The sequence below is a fragment of the Lissotriton vulgaris genome, chromosome 8 (genome assembly GCF_964263255.1).
Source record: "Lissotriton vulgaris chromosome 8, aLisVul1.2, whole genome shotgun sequence".
In the NCBI taxonomy this organism is placed as follows: domain Eukaryota; kingdom Metazoa; phylum Chordata; class Amphibia; order Caudata; family Salamandridae; genus Lissotriton; species Lissotriton vulgaris.
Window position 1 is genome coordinate 1387909481 of NC_141696.1, and position 22218 is coordinate 1387931698.

At 46.6% G+C, this 22218-nt stretch overlaps 1 protein-coding gene across 1 annotated transcript in view; it reads left to right on the forward strand.

Annotated features, from left to right (window-relative positions):
- The window catches only part of MORC3 (MORC family CW-type zinc finger 3), a 793723-nt gene that overhangs the window by 390190 nt on the left and 381315 nt on the right, over positions 1-22218 (forward strand). Inside the window, exon 10 of the mRNA XM_086935396.1 lies at positions 21998-22102. Within this exon, the coding sequence (XP_086791522.1) occupies positions 21998-22102 (105 nt within the window). The remainder of the gene's footprint in view (positions 1-21997; positions 22103-22218) is intronic.

Sequence of the window (22218 nt, forward strand, 5' to 3'; positions counted from 1 at the left end):
TCTAGCCAGTGATTAAAACGCGCATTTGCCTCTGTTGGGTCATTAGTATATTCTGGTTTTGTTTTCCTAAGTTCCAATGTCCATTTGTCCACAGGGAGTTTGGACCAGATCCTACACATTTTTTTAGAGACGTTGGTCTGTATTGGTTGCTTATAGTGGGTCAAGGAGAAGGACAAGAGGTTGTGGTCCGACCAGGGAACCACTATTGAGTTTTCGAACTTCAGCGCGTTCATATTGGTATAACAATGGTCAAGAGTGTGACCTGCTATATGTGTGGAACCAAGAACGATTTGTTTGAGTTCCATCACCTCTAAAGCTGTTGACAGTTTTTGACAGGCATGGGAGTCTCCTTCATCCAGATGAATATTAAAATCTCCAATGGCATTTGACACTATCGAATGGCCCTACCTATGGGCGACCCTCGCTAAATTTGGCTTTGGCCCTAATCTCATCGCATGGGTCAAGCTTCTTTACGAACGGCCACTTGCTCAGGTCGCGGTGAATGGTAGATGCTCGGACCCCTTCCCCTTAGGCCGTGGCACACGTCAGGGCTGTCCGCTCTCCCCGCTCCTATTCGCATTGGCGCTCGAACCCCTTGCCGCGTGGCTCCGGTGGGAACCCTCTATCAAAGGGATCCGATGGTCCCCAGACCTCGAGGATCGTGTCTCCTTATACGCGGATGATATCCTCCTTTATCTTACTTCCCCTCAGAAGTCGCTCAACGTTCTCTTCGACGTTCTCACGTCCTTCGGTAAGAACTCGGGACTTGTCATCAACTGGAACAAGTCCTGTGTCTACGTCATAGCTGGCTCGCTGCCGCCTCTCCCCCGCAGGTTTCCCATTCTGGTAGCGGCCGACGGCTTTAAGTATTTGGGGATCTATGTATCCACGACCACATCGGTCCGCTACGAGCGGAATTTGTATGCTCCGCTCCGTAGACTGAAGCAAGACGTTCGACGTTGGCGCGATTTGCCTCTATCTCCATTGGGCCGGGCGGCACTCTTTAAAATGATGTCGCTCCCCCGATTTCTTTACGCCCTGCAAAATTTCTTCGACCCTGTTCCAGCTCGCTATTTCCGTGAAGTCGAGAGTTTACAGCGACAACTTATTTGGGATGGCGGGGCCCGCATTGCCCTATCCAAGCTCACGCTCTCCTGGTATGATGGGGGTATTGCGTTGCCGGATATTAGACGGTACTACTGGGCCTCACACCTGAGCGCCATCAACCACGCGACCTATGCCCCGGAGCCCGCTCCCGCCTTTGCCTTGGATAAACTATTGTTGCCTGGTGGCAATTTTAATAGGGCTCTGTATTCAAAGGCACCCTTTCGACTCCTTACGGGCCCGACGAAATGTGCGGTGCGGGCATGGAGGGACGCTACCGTGGCCACGGGCTGGGGTGGTAGGCTGACACGTAAGACGCCACTGTATGATTCGGAGCGGTTGGGCAACCTGTGGAAGACGAAAGGATTTGAGAAATGGGATATGATTGGGATCAGCACGGTGGAGGACCTGTGGGCACGGGGCGCGGTTAAGTCCTTTGAGTCCTTGAAATTGGAATACCGGCTCGATGATAGAGAACACTTCCGGTACATGCAGGTGAGGCACGCCTTGTCTTCCGTCTTTCCACCTGGTACCGATATTCCGCAGTCCTCCCCCCTCGAAGATCGAGTTCTAGACGGCCATGTCCCAGATAGTACCATCTCCTTAATCTACAAAAAGCTTATTAACAACAGAGCTGACCAGCTTGAGAAGCTCCGGGCTGCCTGGACGGCTGATGGACTCGAATTGGATGATGAGGACTGGCAGTCGGCTGTTTCCTCCCCTAAGGAGGTGGCTATTCCGGCACGGCTTCGCTTTGTCCAGTTGAAGATCCTCCACCGTGTATATCTGACTGGGGTGCGTCTGGTACGAATGGGTCTGGTTTCGGATGGACGATGCAGGCGTGGATGTGGGATGGATGGTACCTTTCTTCATGTTCTGTGGGAATGCCCGATGATTGCAGCGTACTGGTCCAGGGTGCATGATGTTATGGGACGTGTCACGGGGATCCCACTACTTCCCGAAGCACGTCGTTGTCTGTTGAATGTGTGGGAACCGTCTGATTGTAATGCTGCCCAGACACTTTGGGTTACCCTGGGCAACATGGTCGCGAAGAGGGATATCGCGCAGCTCTGGGGCTCCCCTAGATTACCATTGCTAAGTGTGACGTAAATAATTAATTTACTCTCTTAATTTCTATGCAGGTAAGTACTTAATCAATAATAACTCAATCGGAATGAAAAAAGACAGAGTCCGTGGTGTTAGAGTTTCTAAGGGTTTTATTCCTCATAAAGGAATGGTCTTGATCAGGATATCATGTTCTGACCACCACAGGGGTGTCAGAAGGGATAGAGCGCTGTATTTTATTGACAGTACATAGCTTATATACTTAATTCATATCATAAGGAATAATGCAAGAGGCGTAACAGCTGAGAGAAGACAAGATAACAGTATACACGTGATACTAATACGTAATCAAGAGGCGTGAACTAGGCGTGAACCAGAGGTGTGTGCTAGAAACGTCACTGATAGGTGACGCAAGTGGGTGGCACCAAGGGGTGGTGCTAACAGAATTGTTGCAGTGTCAGCAGAAATCGGAAGCTTGGATGCGCGCGCAGCTGCATGACGTGTGATTGACGGGGTGCAGGGGACTTGACATTTACACTGACGGAAAGAGACAGAAGTCTGGCATGTCAGATCAACTTGTACTTCTATCATATCTGATATCTGATGTTTAGGAACTATACTATCTGGGCGGAAAGGTCTCTAGGGCAGAAGCTATTCTATGCTAACTGTGGATGCGTGTATAAGCGCCTAAGTGTCTGCATGTGAAGCGTGGGGGCACGGGGCCTTCCATGGAAGCATGGCAACAGAGGCTATGAATTACTTTCATTGAGACAGGTCGGCCCTTTGGCTCTGCAGCTGGGGAGGATGTTTACAGGATCTAGTAGGCAGGAATGCATTCTCGAGGAGCGGAACAGATAACTCGAAGGTTATAGTCAGTCTTGGCAGAAAGCAGGCTTGAGCTGAGCGCGAGGGGCCGCGCTGGAAGTAAGTCAGAGTTCACGGGTACAGGGGTAGCCTGGGCAGAGGCTGCCAGAGTCAGGAGCCACAAAAGAGGTTCGATGGCAGAAATTCAGGGCCTACTCTGCTAGAGCAGGAAAACATGTAAAGTGTACTACAAAAAGACGGTGGCATAGCATACTTAGGAACGGACTATACAATCCATTCATGGTGGATCTGAAAGAGGACAAGTTAACGGTGGACGCAAATGTATTTGCGTCTTCATAGCTGGCACAGGAGGGAAGTTACATGCACTTTAAGCCGGTACATGGAGTCGGTGGGGTACGCGCTAGGGAACATAACATGACCAAAAATTTAATTTTCCTCATTCCCTCCTTGTTCCCTACGGACCCTTCATGATATATCGATCCTCATGAATCAATCAGTTTGTTCGTGTAGCATCATTTGTTCTTCTTTCTTTCGTTTACGTTTTGAGAGAAAACTGGAGTGTTCAGTACAAGAGGTGGCACACAGTCCACAAATCGCAGGCCCACACTGTAGGCACAGGCAGCAACTGAATACTAGGACTAGGCCAATGCCTAGGAAGGATAGGATCTTCCATCCCCAAGCTGTTAACGTTGTCCAGAACCAACCGGACCAAGTCCAGGTGCCTGGATTCTGATGTATCTGATTTGCAATTTTATGAAGACGGGTGATAGCTTGATATACAGATGGTGCGTTTTGTGGTATGAAAACACAGCAACTTGACCCGATGACCTTACAGGCTCCACCTCTATCTGCCAAGATGACGTCAATTACAAGACGGTTCTGAAGGACAACAACCCGCATGGCGGACTGCTCTTCGGTTAAGTTACCTAAGGCGGAGGCAGTTTCATTTACTACTGCTTCAAGTGTTCTAGTTAATCTGCGTATTAATTTACTATTCTGGACAGGTCCTAAAAAGAAAAAGAATCCTTTATTAAAATCAGTGTACTGTTCCCATGCCGTTTCTGTGTAGTCGACAAGTGGGATATCTCTTCTGGGTCTATTCTTTACTAGATTGGTATTTCTATGGTAATCAGGAGGAGCTAGAAAAACAGGTGGCAGAAGGAATGCAATGTAACAGGTACCATCCCAATCTGGAGGTAGACGAATGTATGCGGTATGACCACAAACAAAGTAAGAGTGACTGATAGCTTTAAAAGACGATTTTCCATGATCACTGAATTCGACCACAGTAGTGCATTTACTATGACCTAAGTGTACTGAACCTTTCTTCTTGATACATAATTCACCAGTGACTGGCAGTACTGACATAATGGGTAGAACTGGTGTGGCTTCGGATTCGACAGTGAGAATCATAAGGCTAATTGTATAATTACCTAATCCATACACTTCATTTTCTAGATCAGTTCCTATTCTAGTGGGAAGTCCCTCCTTATCTGGGTAACAGGCGTCTAGTAGGACTAAGTTCAGGTTTCCCCAAACCCAGCCCCCATCGAAAACAGCAATGTCGGGATCTAAAGAATTAATTATTTTAAACCATGCTCCGCAGGAGCCATTGTGAGTGAACGGGTACGGAAAGAGGGGCAGGGCTCCCTTGTAATTCTGGTAGGGAGGGAGTCGGCCACATATCCAGCAATTTGTAGCATTGTTAGTTTGATGAGAATGATGTAACATACTAATGAATGTGTTGTTGCGCAGCGCAAGTCTGTAGGAAAGCTCGTGAGGAGGTAACTCACTAAAAGTGTGTTCAGCAGATACATTGTAAGCAGATTGTTCACGCTTGAAAATAGGGTAATAGATAGGCAATAGGATGCTAGTAATGATAATTAAAACACTGAGAATAAACATGATTATTAGTGTCACTATGCAGTGACTACGAAGTGATTTACAATATGTACGTTTCTTTGCTTCTCTCTCTCTCTCTCTATCTCGATCTAGGGGATACATGTCAGAAACTATTTAACCGATTCACCTAGGGGAGGACTTAAACAATTAAACTGTCTGACTTGCTAGATCGTAATTTCATGCGATAATTTTCTTGAGGAGTTTTTTCTCGTTCAGATTCTGTAAAGTCTTTTTGTTCAACACAGTCTTTGGTGGGGGTGGACGAGTCTCGGTCAGGTTTCAGTCCAGAGAATTTTTTTATATGACTCGTGTGGACCCACCCCTTTCTTCCTTCGATTTTCACGGCCGTCCTTGTTGTAAGAAGTACGGTCTTCGGAGACTTCCAGCGGGGCTCCAGCGGACTTTTCCTGTCGAAGTTGCGGACGAGTACAGTATCACCAGGACGGACGTCGTGTGGCTTTACATCAGTGTTGTCAGGGAAGGCTGCGGCAACCTGTGAACGACATGATTGGAGTGCAGACATCAAGGAGGCAAGGTAATCTGTCAACATGTTAGAATCAACATCAGTAATCTTTTTTGGAATGGGCGTCCCCCACATATTCGGTGGTCTTCCAAAGACCACCTCGTACGGGGATAGCCCTGATCTCGAATGGGCGACCATTCTCATGTAGAATAGTGCCACTGGCAGGGCGACTATCCAGTCGACCCCTTTCTCCTGACATATTTTGGCAAGGCGGATCTTTAGTGTCTGGTTATGCCTCTCAACAAGGCCTGCGGCTTCTGGGTGTCGGACACAATGGAACTTCCACTGGTATCCCAGTAATAAAGAAACTTCTTTCATTAAGGCAGATGAGAATGGCTGACCGTTATCTGAGTACACGACACGAGGCAGGCCGTATCGTGGGAAGAATTCACGAACCAACTGTTTGGCAGTGGTCGGAGCAGTGTAATCTGAGACTGGATATGCTTCGGTCCAGCGGGACAGAGCACAGACAACTACGAGAACATATTTAAATCCTCGACAACGGTCCATCTGGATATAATCCATCTGGAGGACTTCAAAAGGGTGATCGGGAGGATGAAATCCACCTTGCTCTACAGGGACGCTTTTACCTGGATTGAACTGACAACAGATCATGCAAGTACGCACTTTCTGTTTTGCGGCTGCTCGTAAGTGTTTATTGTTCCAGAGATTTTGCAAACTGTCTAACATTGCTTTCTCTCCTAGATGTGCAGGACTATGTGCTGTATTTATCATGACTTGAACCATAGAGTCAGGGAGAAACCATGTAGATTTTCCCTTCGTCATCCAACCTTGATCTGTCTGGATCCCTCCTAGTTCAATCCATTTCTTTATTTCTTCTGGAGTAGCATGTGTCTGAATGTCGATAACATCTAGTGTGGGATCCCTGACTGTCATACAGTTTGTCGGATCTGTTGTCTTTGTCGTATCAGTTGTCTGAGTGTGAGTCAGTGCTGTATGTTTTGCTGTCTGATCTGCCAAGTCGTTACCCTGGGAAACAGAATCTGTGACTTTAGTGTGTGCTTTACACTTCATGACGGATATGGCAGAAGGCAGATGTATTGCTTCTAACAGTGCTTGAATGAGAGGACCGTGTTGTATCTTGGCACCATGAGAGGTCAAAAAACCTCGTTCTTGCCACAGCATGCCGAAGTCGTGTACGACTCCGAACGCATAACGGGAATCTGTGTATATGTTGACATTTCTGTTCTTGGCTAGAATACAGGCTCGGGTCAGAGCAATGAGCTCTGCTGCTTGAGCAGACAGTGTATCAATACGATGTGTTTCTTTAACTTCAGTTTCAGTGGTCACTGCATACGCGGCCACTAACTCTCCTGTATTTGTTCTCATGCATGAACCATCTACATAAAGTGTCAGGTCTGGATTTGTCAATGGAACATCTGTTAAATCTCGTCGGGGCTTTGTTACTGCATTAATGATCTCTATGCAATCATGCGGAGCTGGATCTGTCATAACTGTAGGTAACAGTGTTGCTGGGTTCAGGATACTGCAGCGTCTGATTTCTATGTGTGGCTGGAATAATGTCAATTCGTAACCTGTCAGTCGTGCTATAGTCAAGTGTTGAGTCTGGGTTCTGTTTAACAGAACCTCTACAGAATGTGGGACTTGTACTGTTAACTGATGACCTAGAACAATTGAATCGCTTTGTCTGATTGCTAACGCTGTTGCTGCTACTGACTTTAAGCACGCAGGGAGTGCCTGGGCTACTGAATCCAATGTACTTGAAAAATAAGCGCAAGGATTATGTGAACCTGCCTGATCTTGAGTGAGGACAGACAATGCTGTACCATCACGTTCTGTAACAAAAAGTGTAAACGGTTTGCTGTAACATGGTGTCGCTAAAACTGGTGCTTGGCATAAAGCTTTCTTTAATTCCTCAAAGGCTTGTGTGTGTTCCTGAGTCCAAGGGAGGGCAATGGAAGTTGCTACCTCCTGCGTCGTTAACTGGATGAGTGGTTTAGCTAGAAATGCATATTGAGGAATCCATTGTCTGCAGTACGAGGTGAGGCCTATGAAGGCCCGCACTTCCTTTTGTGTCTGGGGTCGCGGCATATTTACAATTAACTGAATGCGATCGGGAGTGAGCTGTCTCCCCACTTTGGACAGCAAGTGACCCAAGTACACAACTTGCTGAACACAGAATTGTAGCTTCGAAGGAGACACCTTGTGTCCCTTGTCGGCCAGGAAATGCAAAACTGTTAACGATGCTTGTTCACATTCGGGCTCACTTCGTGCGGTGATCAGTAGATCATCGACGTATTGCAGTAAAGCGGTATTAACTGGCATTTGAATACAATCTAGTTGTCTTTTCAGTGCTTGGCTATAGATGCTGGGGCTTTCTGTAAATCCTTGAGGTGCGCGGGAAAATTTGAAACTTCGTCCATTTAAACTGAATCCGAAGAGATATTGGCTCTCCGGATCAATAGGTACACTGAAGAAAGCGTTCTTGAGATCAATTACAGTAAAGAACGTTGCTTCTGAATCAATAGCAGTCAATAGGGAAGAGATATCGGGGACCACAGGATACTGTGGTACAATGCATTTGTTCAGCTCTCGAAGATCAATCACCAGCCGATATACTGGCGGTGCATTGCGGTCTGTACGTTTAAGAATTGGAATGATGGGTGAATTACAGATATTGGAGTTGGTCTCTACGACCACCCCCTGGGCAATAAGCTCTTCAATGATTTTCAGTAAAGCCACTACAGCATCGGGTGGTAACTTGTATTGTCTGATTCTGGGTAGGACAACTCCTGTCTTGAGTGTAACACGATATGGAGTGATATGCATACAACCTACATCAGCTGGGCCTTTTGCCCATAAGTGATCTGGTACATTTTTCAATCTGACATCAAAATCACGTAAAACATAATGACCCTTGAAATCCCGTAGAAAGAGTCTGACTCCCTCCGGGGAACAGCATATTATAGCTCCTAGAGCCTTCAGTGTTTTAATTCCTAACAGATTTTCTGGACATGATTTCGTAAGTAACAAATCTGTAACTCGGGATAATGGACCCACAGCTAATGGTACTGGTTCCGATACTTCATTTACAATAGGCTGTCCTGAAAAACCAAGGGAAACATTCTGTGAGCCTGAGAGGGGTGCCCCTGGGACTTCATTGTGACTGATTGTAGTGCGACTTGCCCCTGTGTCAATTAAAAACTTTCTGTCTTTTCCCAATACGTGACTGTGTACATAAGGACCTTCTTGATCTACAGGAATTTCAATAAGAGGCAAACCACCTTCCCTCTCTAGGCTGTTTCATGTGTATCGGGGGTAATCTGGATATGCAGATTGGGCATACTGGTACATCTGTTGTGAGACTTGCTGAGTCGCGGCAATGGGCTGTGGCTGCGGTACTGCTACGGTCTGTGCTGTGTGGGACTGAGCATGCGTAGGCTGCATATTCTGCATTGGCTGTTCGTTCTGTGGAATTTGTTGATGACCATGTTCATGTCTAGGCGGGTGCGGTCTTTCTTTAGTTTTACCTGTTGCGATGTTATGTTTCAGGACTGGACATTCATGTACGTAATGACCTGGCTGCTTGCAGTAATTACATGTCCCTTTAACGGGAGCTGCAGAATGATTGGTCTGGGCCCCACCTTTTCTTTGACCGTCGGCTGGGACCGTCTGAGCTACTAACATTTTCATTTTCGTGTCTTTCATACGTTTCTGTTCCTGATCTTGTTCTTCCCTAATTCTGTTCTGGTGATATTGTAACATTTGTAACATCTGGGATGGCGTATTTGCCTGCCAAGTACTTTCAACTTTGTACACTCTATTTTTGACTAATGGTAGGGAATTCTCGACTAATTTTGATACAAAAAGGTGTGGATATGACTCGCTACTGGGTTGTAGGCCACTATTTATAATGAAACATTTCTCGAATCTGGAATAGAAGTCACTAGTATCTTCATCTTGTTTCTGTTTACAGGACGAGATTGCGTCCCAATCTTCCTTTCTAGTTGTCAATAATCTTGGCAAAACCTGTACTATCAAACCTGGTAATGCTTTAGTCCTATCCCCAAGGCCTAACCCTGGGATTCGTTTGCTTTCTTCGTCTTCTATTTCTGCCCATGCTATCTTTGCCTCCCCCACCTCCCAATCCTTTTCCTTTAATTTCTCGTAAATGCCCGTGGGCAACAGTACTTTTAACATTTTCATAATATCATCATACGTGTAATCCCCCATGAGTAACATGTCTTTGAGCTCTCTGTGAAAACCTGCAGGGTCTTTATCATGACACGGGACTAATTTCTTCATTTCTAACAGTTCTAACTTAGTCAGTGGTGTGTGAACGTACACACGCTTCAGGACGTGATCCGTACCCATAACTGGGTGTACTTCTCGTAAGGGGTTCTGACTTTCAATGCCACTCAGGCATTGCATGTGATACGTTTTCCTTTCTGGAGGCGGCGGGGGAACATATTCAGAGCTTATGAAGGTGTTATACTTACGTCGTTGTTCTAGAATTATTTGTATTAATTTGGTACTGAAACCTCTCCATCTATCCATGAGTAGTGCTTCTAATGTTTCGTGTAAGGGCCCTGGATCGGAATGATGGTTTCTGAACTTGATGAGGAGGTGCTGAATCATGTATACACCTGCTATTTTCTGCTCTTCTGGGGAAAGGTTCAAGAATGTCTGCACTAACGTATCATCATTATATATGTCTGGGTTTTCGGCCCATAACACGGCTGACCGGGCTAATTCCTGTTCATCCATAGAATTGAGTACATGGTACCCCATTCGGTCTCGAAGCCTTTTATCAGTTTCCTGGAACTGATGTTCAGAAGAATTCGGATTTGTTAAAGCAGAGAAAAGAACTCTCTTGCTTTCCGGACGAATACCTTTCCTAAGGTAGTTTCCCTTACCTACATACGCTATAGTATCTGTAGACCTTCCTGGTGCTTCATGTTCTTCTTCCTCCTCGGAGGAAGCTTTATCATTCTCTTCCCGATGTGCAGTTAATACTGCCTTTCTAATTTTCTGGTTTACAACAAGGGGTGGTGAGGGACAGAGTCTCTGAATTAAACAGAATACTCTCACCCAGTCAAGAGATCAGGGCTAGATCCAACACCGTTTTTTAGCTCACTGCACCATCCCAGTTTCAGAACCTGGCTGTATGCAAATTAGTCTGTTCCTGTCCCAGTGCATGATGGGAACAGGGCAAACCAAACTACAAAAGCCAATTCTTACACTGGGAAGGAAACAAGCTACCGGGGACCGGTTTCTGGCATTTCAGCCTCTTCGGCCCAGCTTGCTTGAATCCTGATGGTGCAATGAGCAAGGGACTCACATCTGAGCATACCCTTCCACGCTTAGGGTGGACAAAAATATTTACAACAAGGGGTGGTGAGGGACAGAGTCTCTGAATTAAACAGAATACTCTCACCCAGTCAAGAGATCAGGGCTAGATCCAACACCGTTTTTTAGCTCACTGCACCATCCCAGTTTCAGAACCTGGCTGTATGCAAATTAGTCTGTTCCTGTCCCAGTGCATGATGGGAACAGGGCAAACCAAACTACAAAAGCCAATTCTTACACTGGGAAGGAAACAAGCTACCGGGGACCGGTTTCTGGCATTTCAGCCTCTTCGGCCCAGCTTGCTTGAATCCTGATGGTGCAATGAGCAAGGGACTCACATCTGAGCATACCCTTCCACGCTTAGGGTGGACAAAAATATTTACAACAAGGGGTGGTGAGGGACAGAGTCTCTGAATTAAACAGAATACTCTCACCCAGTCAAGAGATCAGGGCTAGATCCAACACCGTTTGTGGCAGGGTATACTCAGACATGAGTCCCTTTCTCACTGCTCCATCAGGATTCAAGCAAGCCGGGCCGAAGAAGGCTGAAATGCCAGAAACCGGTCCCCGGTAGCTTGTCTCCTTTCTGGTGAAGAATTGGCTTGGTAGTTTAGTCTGCCCTGTTCCCATGATGCACTGGGCCAGGGACAGACTGATTTGCATATAGCCAGGTTCTGAGCTGGGATGGGGCAGTGAGATAAATAACGGTGATGGATCAAGCCCTGATCTTTGGACTGGGTAAGAGTGGTCTGTTTAACTCAGACACTCTGTTCATCACCACCCCCTTTTTGTAAATCGTTTTTGGCCACTATAGGTGTGGCAGGGTATACTCAGACATGAGTCCCTTTCTCACTGCTCCATCAGGATTCAAGCAAGCCGGGCCGAAGAAGGCTGAAATGCCAGAAACCGGTCCCCGGTAGCTTGTCTCCTTTCTGGTGAAGAATTGGCTTGGTAGTTTAGTCTGCCCTGTTCCCATGATGCACTGGGCCAGGGACAGACTGATTTGCATATAGCCAGGTTCTGAGCTGGGATGGGGCAGTGAGATAAATAACGGTGATGGATCAAGCCCTGATCTTTGGACTGGGTAAGAGTGGTCTGTTTAACTCAGACACTCTGTTCATCACCACCCCCTTTTTGTAAATCGTTTCTAATTTTCTGGGACATACTGGCTATGCAAGCCCCCCTATCATGTTTTCCTTCGGCTATATTTTGACCCCACTTGTTTAGTCCGTCTAATTCACTTTGATCTGTCTCGGGCCTGTCTCGTTCTCTTATTAGACAATTTATGAAAAATCGTAATATCTGTGCTTGAATGTCAACTTTCTGTTTATGCATGGCATCTTTGACACTGTCAGGGTCTTTCCCTGTCTGTATAAACTCATATATTCTATCTAGACGCTCCTTCATTCCTGCATAGCATAGCAAGCTATCGGTGGCAGATCTTAATCGTAGTGATGCCAATATCATTAGATCGTTTTTTCCGGGTACTGGATCATATCTGCAAACTGACATGTTTTCTTTTAATGCGTCAAGGCGCGACAAGTGGGGAGACTGTACTAAGTGGGGAGACTGGAAAGGATTCTGCGTGTCCCTTAAATTGAATCTGTGTGTCAATGGCGGGGTCTGAAGACCCGCAGTCGCACCTCCTGAGGCGGATGCTTGGGCATTATCTCTCCGCGGAGTCTGGATCTGAACTGGAATTTGTCGTTTAGTAGGATCAGGTAGGACTTGTTTCGGTAGGTCAATCTTGAGTGCGGGAAGTGGCGGAGCTGGCGGAACAGGGGAGGTCTGTCGCGGTACCGGCGGAACATGATCTGGGGGCGTAATGCCACCCCCATCCCTGTCAGTAGGCGGGGCACGAACAGGCAGATTGGTGTAAGCTGGTGCTACATCCTCTAAATATGAATTTAGGAATATGTCTTTAGTAGTTTTATGCATTACTTTAGTTGGAACTAATGGTGTCGGTAAGTTTTTCGGTATTTCTGATAGGGCTTCAGATGTGCCATCTGCTGCAAGATACATACCGTTTACAAGATTATTTCGGGCACGGTCTATCTGTTCTGTTTTTACTCGGATTCCTTCGATAACTAATTCGTTTTCTTGGGCCTTTTCTGATTCTTTAAGTCTGTCTTCTCTACGGAGTGCTTTCTCAGCACGCTTATGTGATTCCTTGCGCCAAAATTCTATGGCGTCTTTCTGAGATTGTCTAGCTTTCTTTTTCCACAATGCTTCTTCTACCTTTATGATGCACTCGGCATCCCATGTTCCGGTGACAGGCCATCTGTGTCTTTCGTCTAGGTGTTTGGTGTAATCGGCCCATAAATCTAGATATAATATGGCATCTATGCCATGCTTGTTGTACATAAAATTGCCGGGAGTGTCCCTAGGGGGAATAGGAATTTCTTCCTCCAGTATCCCTTTCCTAGTTCCTATCTGCTTTAACTTGTTGAAAAACGGCATTTTGCTTACTTATTACTGAATGCTCAATCCTTATTCCTTAATACTCTTGACAGTTAGGTTATACGAGAAACACAATAATACACATTTAAACAGTCACATTCATACCACAACATTAATCACATAAGAACATTGAAGACATAGATGACTACCCCCCTATACTGGATGTACTGCTCAACAGTACAGATACACTGGTGTAACAGTGCAGAAATTCGGAATACTAGATATACTGCTAAACAGTACAGATACACTGCCTAAAAACAGTGCAGACCGGACTTGCGTACCCAAACCCGTCTAGATACGACCCAGCAATGGTACTCACCGGGAAGCACGGAAACAGAAGGCCTCGGAAAACTCGACTGGACTCGACTCGGTACTTCGGAAAACTTCGGAAAACTTCGGAAAACTTCGGAAACCTGGTGGGCCTCTTGACACCTCGGACCTTGCTTCTTTCGGCTAGGCTCTGGTCGGGATCCTCCGCACTCCTCACCGCCTCGTCTGGGCACTGATCGCAGTCTTCGTCACCTCCGTGGGTCAGAGGGAGATGCAGGAAATCCTGCCAGTACGCGTATGTTCCATCTAACTGATGGCAGGGGACATAGCTTGCAACGCACCAACCGGCGCGTGAGGTGGGGGAGGGGTCCCTATTCGGGCGCCAAAATGACGTAAATAATTAATTTACTCTCTTAATTTCTATGCAGGTAAGTACTTAATCAATAATAACTCAATCGGAATGAAAAAAGACAGAGTCCGTGGTGTTAGAGTTTCTAAGGGTTTTATTCCTCATAAAGGAATGGTCTTGATCAGGATATCATGTTCTGACCACCACAGGGGTGTCAGAAGGGATAGAGCGCTGTATTTTATTGACAGTACATAGCTTATATACTTAATTCATATCATAAGGAATAATGCAAGAGGCGTAACAGCTGAGAGAAGACAAGATAACAGTATACACGTGATACTAATACGTAATCAAGAGGCGTGAACTAGGCGTGAACCAGAGGTGTGTGCTAGAAACGTCACTGATAGGTGACGCAAGTGGGTGGCACCAAGGGGTGGTGCTAACAGAATTGTTGCAGTGTCAGCAGAAATCGGAAGCTTGGATGCGCGCGCAGCTGCATGACGTGTGATTGACGGGGTGCAGGGGACTTGACATTTACACTGACGGAAAGAGACAGAAGTCTGGCATGTCAGATCAACTTGTACTTCTATCATATCTGATATCTGATGTTTAGGAACTATACTATCTGGGCGGAAAGGTCTCTAGGGCAGAAGCTATTCTATGCTAACTGTGGATGCGTGTATAAGCGCCTAAGTGTCTGCATGTGAAGCGTGGGGGCACGGGGCCTTCCATGGAAGCATGGCAACAGAGGCTATGAATTACTTTCATTGAGACAGGTCGGCCCTTTGGCTCTGCAGCTGGGGAGGATGTTTACAGGATCTAGTAGGCAGGAATGCATTCTCGAGGAGCGGAACAGATAACTCGAAGGTTATAGTCAGTCTTGGCAGAAAGCAGGCTTGAGCTGAGCGCGAGGGGCCGCGCTGGAAGTAAGTCAGAGTTCACGGGTACAGGGGTAGCCTGGGCAGAGGCTGCCAGAGTCAGGAGCCACAAAAGAGGTTCGATGGCAGAAATTCAGGGCCTACTCTGCTAGAGCAGGAAAACATGTAAAGTGTACTACAAAAAGACGGTGGCATAGCATACTTAGGAACGGACTATACAATCCATTCATGGTGGATCTGAAAGAGGACAAGTTAACGGTGGACGCAAATGTATTTGCGTCTTCATAGCTGGCACAGGAGGGAAGTTACATGCACTTTAAGCCGGTACATGGAGTCGGTGGGGTACGCGCTAGGGAACATAACATGACCAAAAATTTAATTTTCCTCAAGTGCCTGGAAAGAGAACATGGACTGGTCCATGTTCCGAGAGAAGACTGTGTATGAGGCCCGAGGACGTCCAGGGAAGTGGTCCAGAGTTTGGGCTCAGTGGAATACTTATCGCGGAGATATCTGTTCTCCTCCGCTTGATTACGAGGTCCCTTTCCCCTCCTCGCCATGATTTGCGTTCCCCTTCTAATTCCACTATGCTTACTGTTTTCCCGCATGTGTCCCCCCCCCCCTTGCCAGCATCCTTTTTCCCACATCACTTTTCCCTCCCCCACCTCCAGCGACCCTTGCCACTATGATACCATGTGTTTGTGTGTTGGTGTTCTTTCGACAAAAACACAAAATTAAACCTTTTTTATCCTACTTGTATGATACTATGCTTTCACCGACAACGTGGACTTGACAGATTGCATTAGCAACGTACTGCCTCAGAATCCATTTTCCATTCAGCCTGTTTATGTCATAGCGGCCGGCCCTGCGGGGTTGTAGGCAGACGCTGTGTATTGTGCATTCGTAAATAAAGGTTTTAAAAAAAAAAAAAAAAAAAAAAAAATAGGGCTGATATTCGAACCTCAACGCCCCAGTTACATAATGATGTCAGATGCCTCACTTCAAGGATGGGGGGGGGCACATCTCCAAGACCTCGAAATACAAGGTCATTGGTCCGAACAAGAAACTCAACTACATATCTACATGTTGGAATGAAAGCAGTATTCCTGGGTTTACAAGCTTTCCTCCCCAGGATACACGATTCTACAGTAATGATCAGAACGGACAGTACAACGACAATGTTCTACCTCTTAAAACAAGGAGGCTCAAGATCAAAGCTTCTATCGGCACAGGCACAAGAGATTTGGCGATGGCTACTATTTCACAACATCTCACTTCAAGTGCAACACATTCCAGGGAAAAGCACACAAGGGCAGATACCCGGAGCAGATCAGCCAGTGTTTCTCACGAATGGGAGCTAGCTCAAAATCAACTCGTAGGAGTGTTTCGTCGGTGGGGCACACCAACGTTGGATCTGTTGGCAAACCGGCATAACTCAAAATGCACACACTTTCCAAGCAGGTTCCCGCAGCCGGGATCATGGGGCAATGCGCTGCATCGGCGTTGGACGGGAATGTTCGCATATGCATTTCCTCCATTCCCTCTGATATCAAGAGTACTTCGGAAAATGAGGTCAGAACCATGCCTTTTATTTCTGATAGCCCCAGCTTGGCTGAGGCAAGCCTGGTTCCCAGAGCTTCTTCAATTGTCAGTAGCCCCCAGAATTTAGTTTCCGATATCGCAGGATCTGATCTCCATGAACAACGGACACATTCTCCACCCAAATTTGACATTGCTGAAGTTATCAGCCTGGAACCGCACGAACATGAATTCCGATCCTTAAACATCTCTCTGGAATGCAGGGATATACTTTCTCAATCTCGTGCAATCTCAACAAACAAGACATATACAGCAAAATGGAAGAGATTTTGCCAGTGGTGTGCATCTCAGGCTCTACATCCTTTCACTGCCTCTACGGAACAAATCCTCCCATATCTTTTGCATTTGTCCAAAGCAGGTCTCTCTCATGCGTCCTTAAAGGTACATTTGGCAGCAATTTCAAGATATAGAAGGGTTCCTAATCAACCATAGCTTTGGTCACAAAGAGTGATAAAAGAATTTCTCAAAGGATTTTTTATAGTGTTTCCCCCGATTCAGCATCCTCTGGTACCATGGCACCTCAATACGGTTCTAACACAGCTCAAGAAACCACAGTTTGATCCGGTGCATAAAGCAGGCGTACAGTTCATATCTTGGAAGACGGCTTTGCTGTTGGCCTTTACGTCAGCTTGGAGGGTCAGCGAGATTGAAGCCTTCTCGATTGCAGAACCATTTCTTCAGTTTCGGCAGGGCAAAGTAATACTGAGAACAACTCCAAAATTCATTCCTAAGGTTCCTACAATCTTTCACCTCAATGAATCTGTAGTGTTGCCTACATTTTTGGGAAATCCTACTACAGAAGCTGAGAGCCCTAAACTCTCTGGACATTAAATGATGTTTGAAGTTCTACATTGACAGAACAAAGTCGTTTAGGAAAACAAAGCAGCTATTTGTAGCCTTTTCTGGGCCATGGAAAGGACTAGCTTTATCGAGATCAAGTATCTCAAGATGGATTACATCGGCCATTCTTAAATGTCACGAAAAGCTGGAAAACCTCTACACTCCAGAGTGCACGCTCATTCCACTAGAAAGATGGCGGCTTCAGCGGCTCTGTTCGCAGGCGTTTCACTTCCAGACATCTGCAGAGCAGCGACATGGAAAAGCATGCGCACCTTCACTAGACACTATTGTGGGAAGGTGGCCTGATATGCAGTGCTCACTATTCTAGTGAACACTATGTATCAGTCCAGCAACCCTTATTGATGATTGGTTGTAAGTCAACCTTATAGACCAGCTATCCTAGTAGCGTGGATACGAGCAGTCTAAGGCTAAAGACTCGAGAGGGCGTGTTAAGCCAGCTGTTATACCACACATATACCCCTTGAATACCAAGTGAAAGGACACCACACAAGTGTTATGAAAATAAACAAGTTATTTATTAAGAATCACAACAGCCCTGTACTCTTTATGAGGACAGGGTACTAAGCACAAAACAAAACTCTTATGAAAATACTTAAGTTAGCACAGTATATACAAATGCCCGAGGGGCACGGAAAACCATATACTCTGAAAGTGGAATGCGAAATTACTAGCAGGTAAGTACAGTACTAATAGGCTTAGGAATCGCTAGGACTTGACTATAGAATCTTCAGATTACTTCTAGGAGGCCTAGGGGACTCGGGTGCAGAGTGTGCACTCTCACGCGTGATGCGGGACAAAGTCTATGGTAGCTAGTAATGACAAAGTTAGTGTTCTCGGGCGAACCCGACCTGGTAGGAGGAAAACGAAAGTGGATCCTGACCCTTGGATAATGAGGCTATGCTGGGGCACCGAAATGCCGAAGTTACCTAGCCCAGGGGCTGCAGCTGCATAGGTCTCAAAAGACGTCGGGAATCCTCGTAGACGGACCAGGAGCCTGGAAGAAAGAAGTTGCTGGCAGGCGACCAGCGAAGAAAGTTCGATGGATCCAAGCCTGGATCGAAGGAAGATGACACCTGAAAGCAGAGGGGACCAAGTTCGAGACTACTAGCCAGTAGTCAGTGGGCACCAGGAGGGCACCAGATGGTAGCCACCTCGACTAGGTGAGTGGGTGACGCTGTGTTCGCAGATCTCACGGACCAGGAGGCGTTGTCGGCGACCAGGCTGGAGGAGCGAGCTGTCCCACGATGGATGAAGCTGTCGGCGTCGCTGGACCCAGGATTGGGCAACAAAGCCTTGGCAAATTCAAGCCCACGCGGTGGACTCAAAATGGCGTCTGGAGTGGACCAGGAGGGTCCGGGGTGCCTCTCTTGAAGAAGGAAGCAAGGGCCAGTCTGGAGCAACCAGACCAGCAGCAGTGATGTCGTCGGGCGTCGTGAAGAAGGCCACAAGCCAGCCGGCTAGTAGCCACACAGCGCGGTGAGCACGCAAAAGCAGAAGGGCCCCACGCAGATCGTGGAGATGCTGGAGGGCTGATCTTCGGTGCTGGAGCTGCTCAGGGTTGGGGCTTCTCGGACCCCAAAGCACTCACCAGTGGAGCACACGGTGGGCTTGTTGCAAAGAAGTCGTGCAGTCTTGGCGATCGTCGGTCCTTCGAGGTCTCGTCGCACTCACGGTTCTCAGCTTTGCTGTAGAGGTGAGTAGAGGTCAGAGGTGCCAGGGAAGCCGGGTCTCGTCGAGCTGGGTCGTCGGATTCGTGAAGAAGGACTTGCAGCAGACCGCAGTGTTCTTAGGATGGTGCCCGCTTGATGCAGGGTGACTACTCCTTAGCCACAAGGGAGAATCTTGAAGAAGAAATCTTGATGTCCTTTTGTAGAAAGTCGTGTCTTGATTCCAAAGATGATCTAATTTGAACAGGGGGCCCGCTCCTATCTTTATACTAAAAAAGGGGGCTGACCCGGAGACTAGGTCCTGCCTATGGGTGGGACTAGGAGGGGGGTGGTTACACCCCTCTGCCATGCCGGACTTCCCCAGGCCAGGGGCTGGTGTGCCCCTGGAACTGGTTCAGACTGGCCTATGCGTAGTGAGCACCGGGGTGCCACTCAGCAGTCACCTTCCTGTAAAGCCCTGCCTACCCAGGATACACAAAACCATGTCTGGGACGTTGCTAGCACCGCCCCTGACAGGAAACCCTTTGTCCAGGCTCCCCTCGCTGGAAGGACTCCCAGCTGCAGGGGGTCAGACTCGTGTCTGTGGTGGCAGCATCCATTTTGTGGAGCTGAGGCTTCGTTTAACTTTAACCGGGGTTCACAGTTGCATACATGTCGTGTCCCTCTAGAAGGGTGGAATGCTAACCCCGTCGCCAGAATTGGCGAGGGGTTAGTATTCCAATTCGTATGACACCTTACTCGACATGTTTTGATAAAGCAATACCAAAGATAGCATTTAACCGCGAGGATTATAATGCACTTAAGAGTATATGGTATGCGATATCATGGAACAGCTGTTAGGACGTGGTTCCGCAAGCTGAAGACAGGCTCAGCTCATGCCAGAGCACCATCTCACACGATTCCAAGCACTCTGCCTTCAGGATTGTCAAGGCCTGCCATAGGAGTGACTGATAGGAATCTGTGTGTCCATTTTAGGGTTAGATATAGGTATACTATATCTACAGCAAAGGGTGATTACACGACTTTGCCCCAGCTGTCATGCAGCCAGTTGTGTCAAATTTAGGAGGCCAGCCAGGGGTGGCATAATACATGCTTCAGCCCCTGGTAGGCCCTGGGTACACCTATGCCCTGAGTTACAGGGTCTGATAAGGTGGCCCAGTCCCAATTGGAAATGTACCTAGGGTACATGGAATCCATTTTAAAGAGAGAGCAGTAGGCCTGGGGTCCTGATTGGCAGGGTCCCAGGTCGACTATGTCAAAAACCAGCTAAAACACAGGGCAAAAAGTTGGGGGCAACCATAGTCAGGAGGTACCTTCCTACAACTATTGTCTAGATACTGCATGGAAGTAGGATGCAGCAGTGGGACAAGCAGTTCTTTAACATTTATTTCAATAAGGACTATTTCAAACTATATTAACAAAGTATAGATCTACATATATGTATGTGTATATAATATATATGTTATGCACTATATTAGTCCTCTTCTGGGAATACTGTCTTTCCATATATATTGCTAGCAGGGACTGTTTGATACTGGATGGAGTCCAGGCTTTCATATATCCCAATGTTTAGGAGCAGAGCCCAGAGATATTAGGGTTCCATCCTGGAAACGCAAATGGGTATGTGTACTGCTCTCTACTCTGATACAAGCATGTGAATCTATGAAAGATTCAATACTGGAGAAAAAACTAGTTACTTACCTGGACACTATGGTGCTCCAGTATTATCTTTCATAGATTCACATGCAGCCCGTCCACCTCCCCGTTTCTCAGGTAGAACATTTTACCTCTGGATATATCCTTGTCTCTCACTTGGGGCTGGAAATCTGAGGTAGGATAGCTCTGCTGGGGAGTGTGATGTCGGGGCTGGCGGCTGATTGGCTGAGTTTGTACCAAACAATAATGAGGTCTGCTTACCAAATAATGTGATTCCCTATGGGATTTTCTATGCAGTTTTTCTCTATGATACTGCTGTGGTCATTCTGTTACCGTGAGACTCCCACCATCACGACGGGGAAGATACCAGCATGTGAATCTATGAAAGATAATACTGGAGAACCATAGTGTACAGGTAAGTAACTCGTTTTTTACTGGCATCAATCTGTACTCCAATAATAGGATAGCGGCGCCTCCACTGCAATGTGGCCAACTCACATCCCTGCGCTTTGGCAGCCAACTTGTGCTGATTTTACATTTGGGAGTCCTTCTAGACGAGCAGTCTGTGTGTTTTATCCCTCAGAACAATAAGTCACCTTAATGAATGCCTTCTTTGATGAATAATTGGATCTCTTGCAGATTTTTACCTGAACACCCCCTTACTCTCCTCCCCCGTCCCGCCTGAGAGGGAAAAATAGTTGTTGTTTTTTTAAAGTTACATTTATTCCTGATATTCTGCAGTTTTATATTTCTGTTATCTCCTGGCTTCAATGGTGCAGTTGGAGCCATTGAGAGAGGAGACTAATTTTCTATGTTGACACTAGGATGGCTTTTGTACCGATCTGTAAACACAGTGAAAAGTTTCTGGATCACATTGGGTACGTGATGAATGTTTCTAGGCAAGAAATCTGCAGAAAGGAATTGTACTCATTGAAGAAAGCACGACGGCCAGTAACCAGCCCACAATCCGCCTGCCATGGCCAATTGCCCCCGCCCGCCCCTCACGCTCCCCCTCCCCTCTCTTTTGGGAAATGTTCCTTCCCACAGTTTTCAGTTGAGTTCCAGTCGGCGGTTCGAACTCCGACTTATCTATAGCATACCAATGATTGAGCACATAGCAAGAGGTCGCATATACGAGCAGAGGGGAGGCACCTACACCAGTCTTCGCCATCATACGGCCCAGGGGACCAGATACAGCGAGGCACAGCATCATGTTCTGAGATAACCTAGTAACAAGTTAATGAGAGATGATGTGTAACCACACTTGGAGGAATAGAACCAAAATGCTGATGATGTACTGTACTCGTAGTTGATGTATAAGAATTACATGTGTGATGACTGACCTGTGATCTATTTGGTGTCCCACATGGGAACCTTAAATGTAAAACCCTAATAAAAAGATTTAAACAAAACAAATTGAAGAAAGCACGACTGATTGGGATGCTGGTATATGGTACATAATGAAGATATTGATGTGAGAGTTATTGTATGGAATTTGTTTATTTTCTAGACTAACCATGGCTGCACTTGGAGAAAAGCTTAATGATTACTGGAATGAAATGAAGCATAAGAGACACTTTCAAAATCCACAGATGTTGCTTGTTGAAGAAGTACAGTAAGTGAGATGACTGTTATCCTTTTTGAGCTTTTTTAGAGAACTGTTACCTTACCTTTTCTCACTTTTAATATAACTGTAGTAACGACAAACCTTGGGGTAGTCTGGAAAACAGG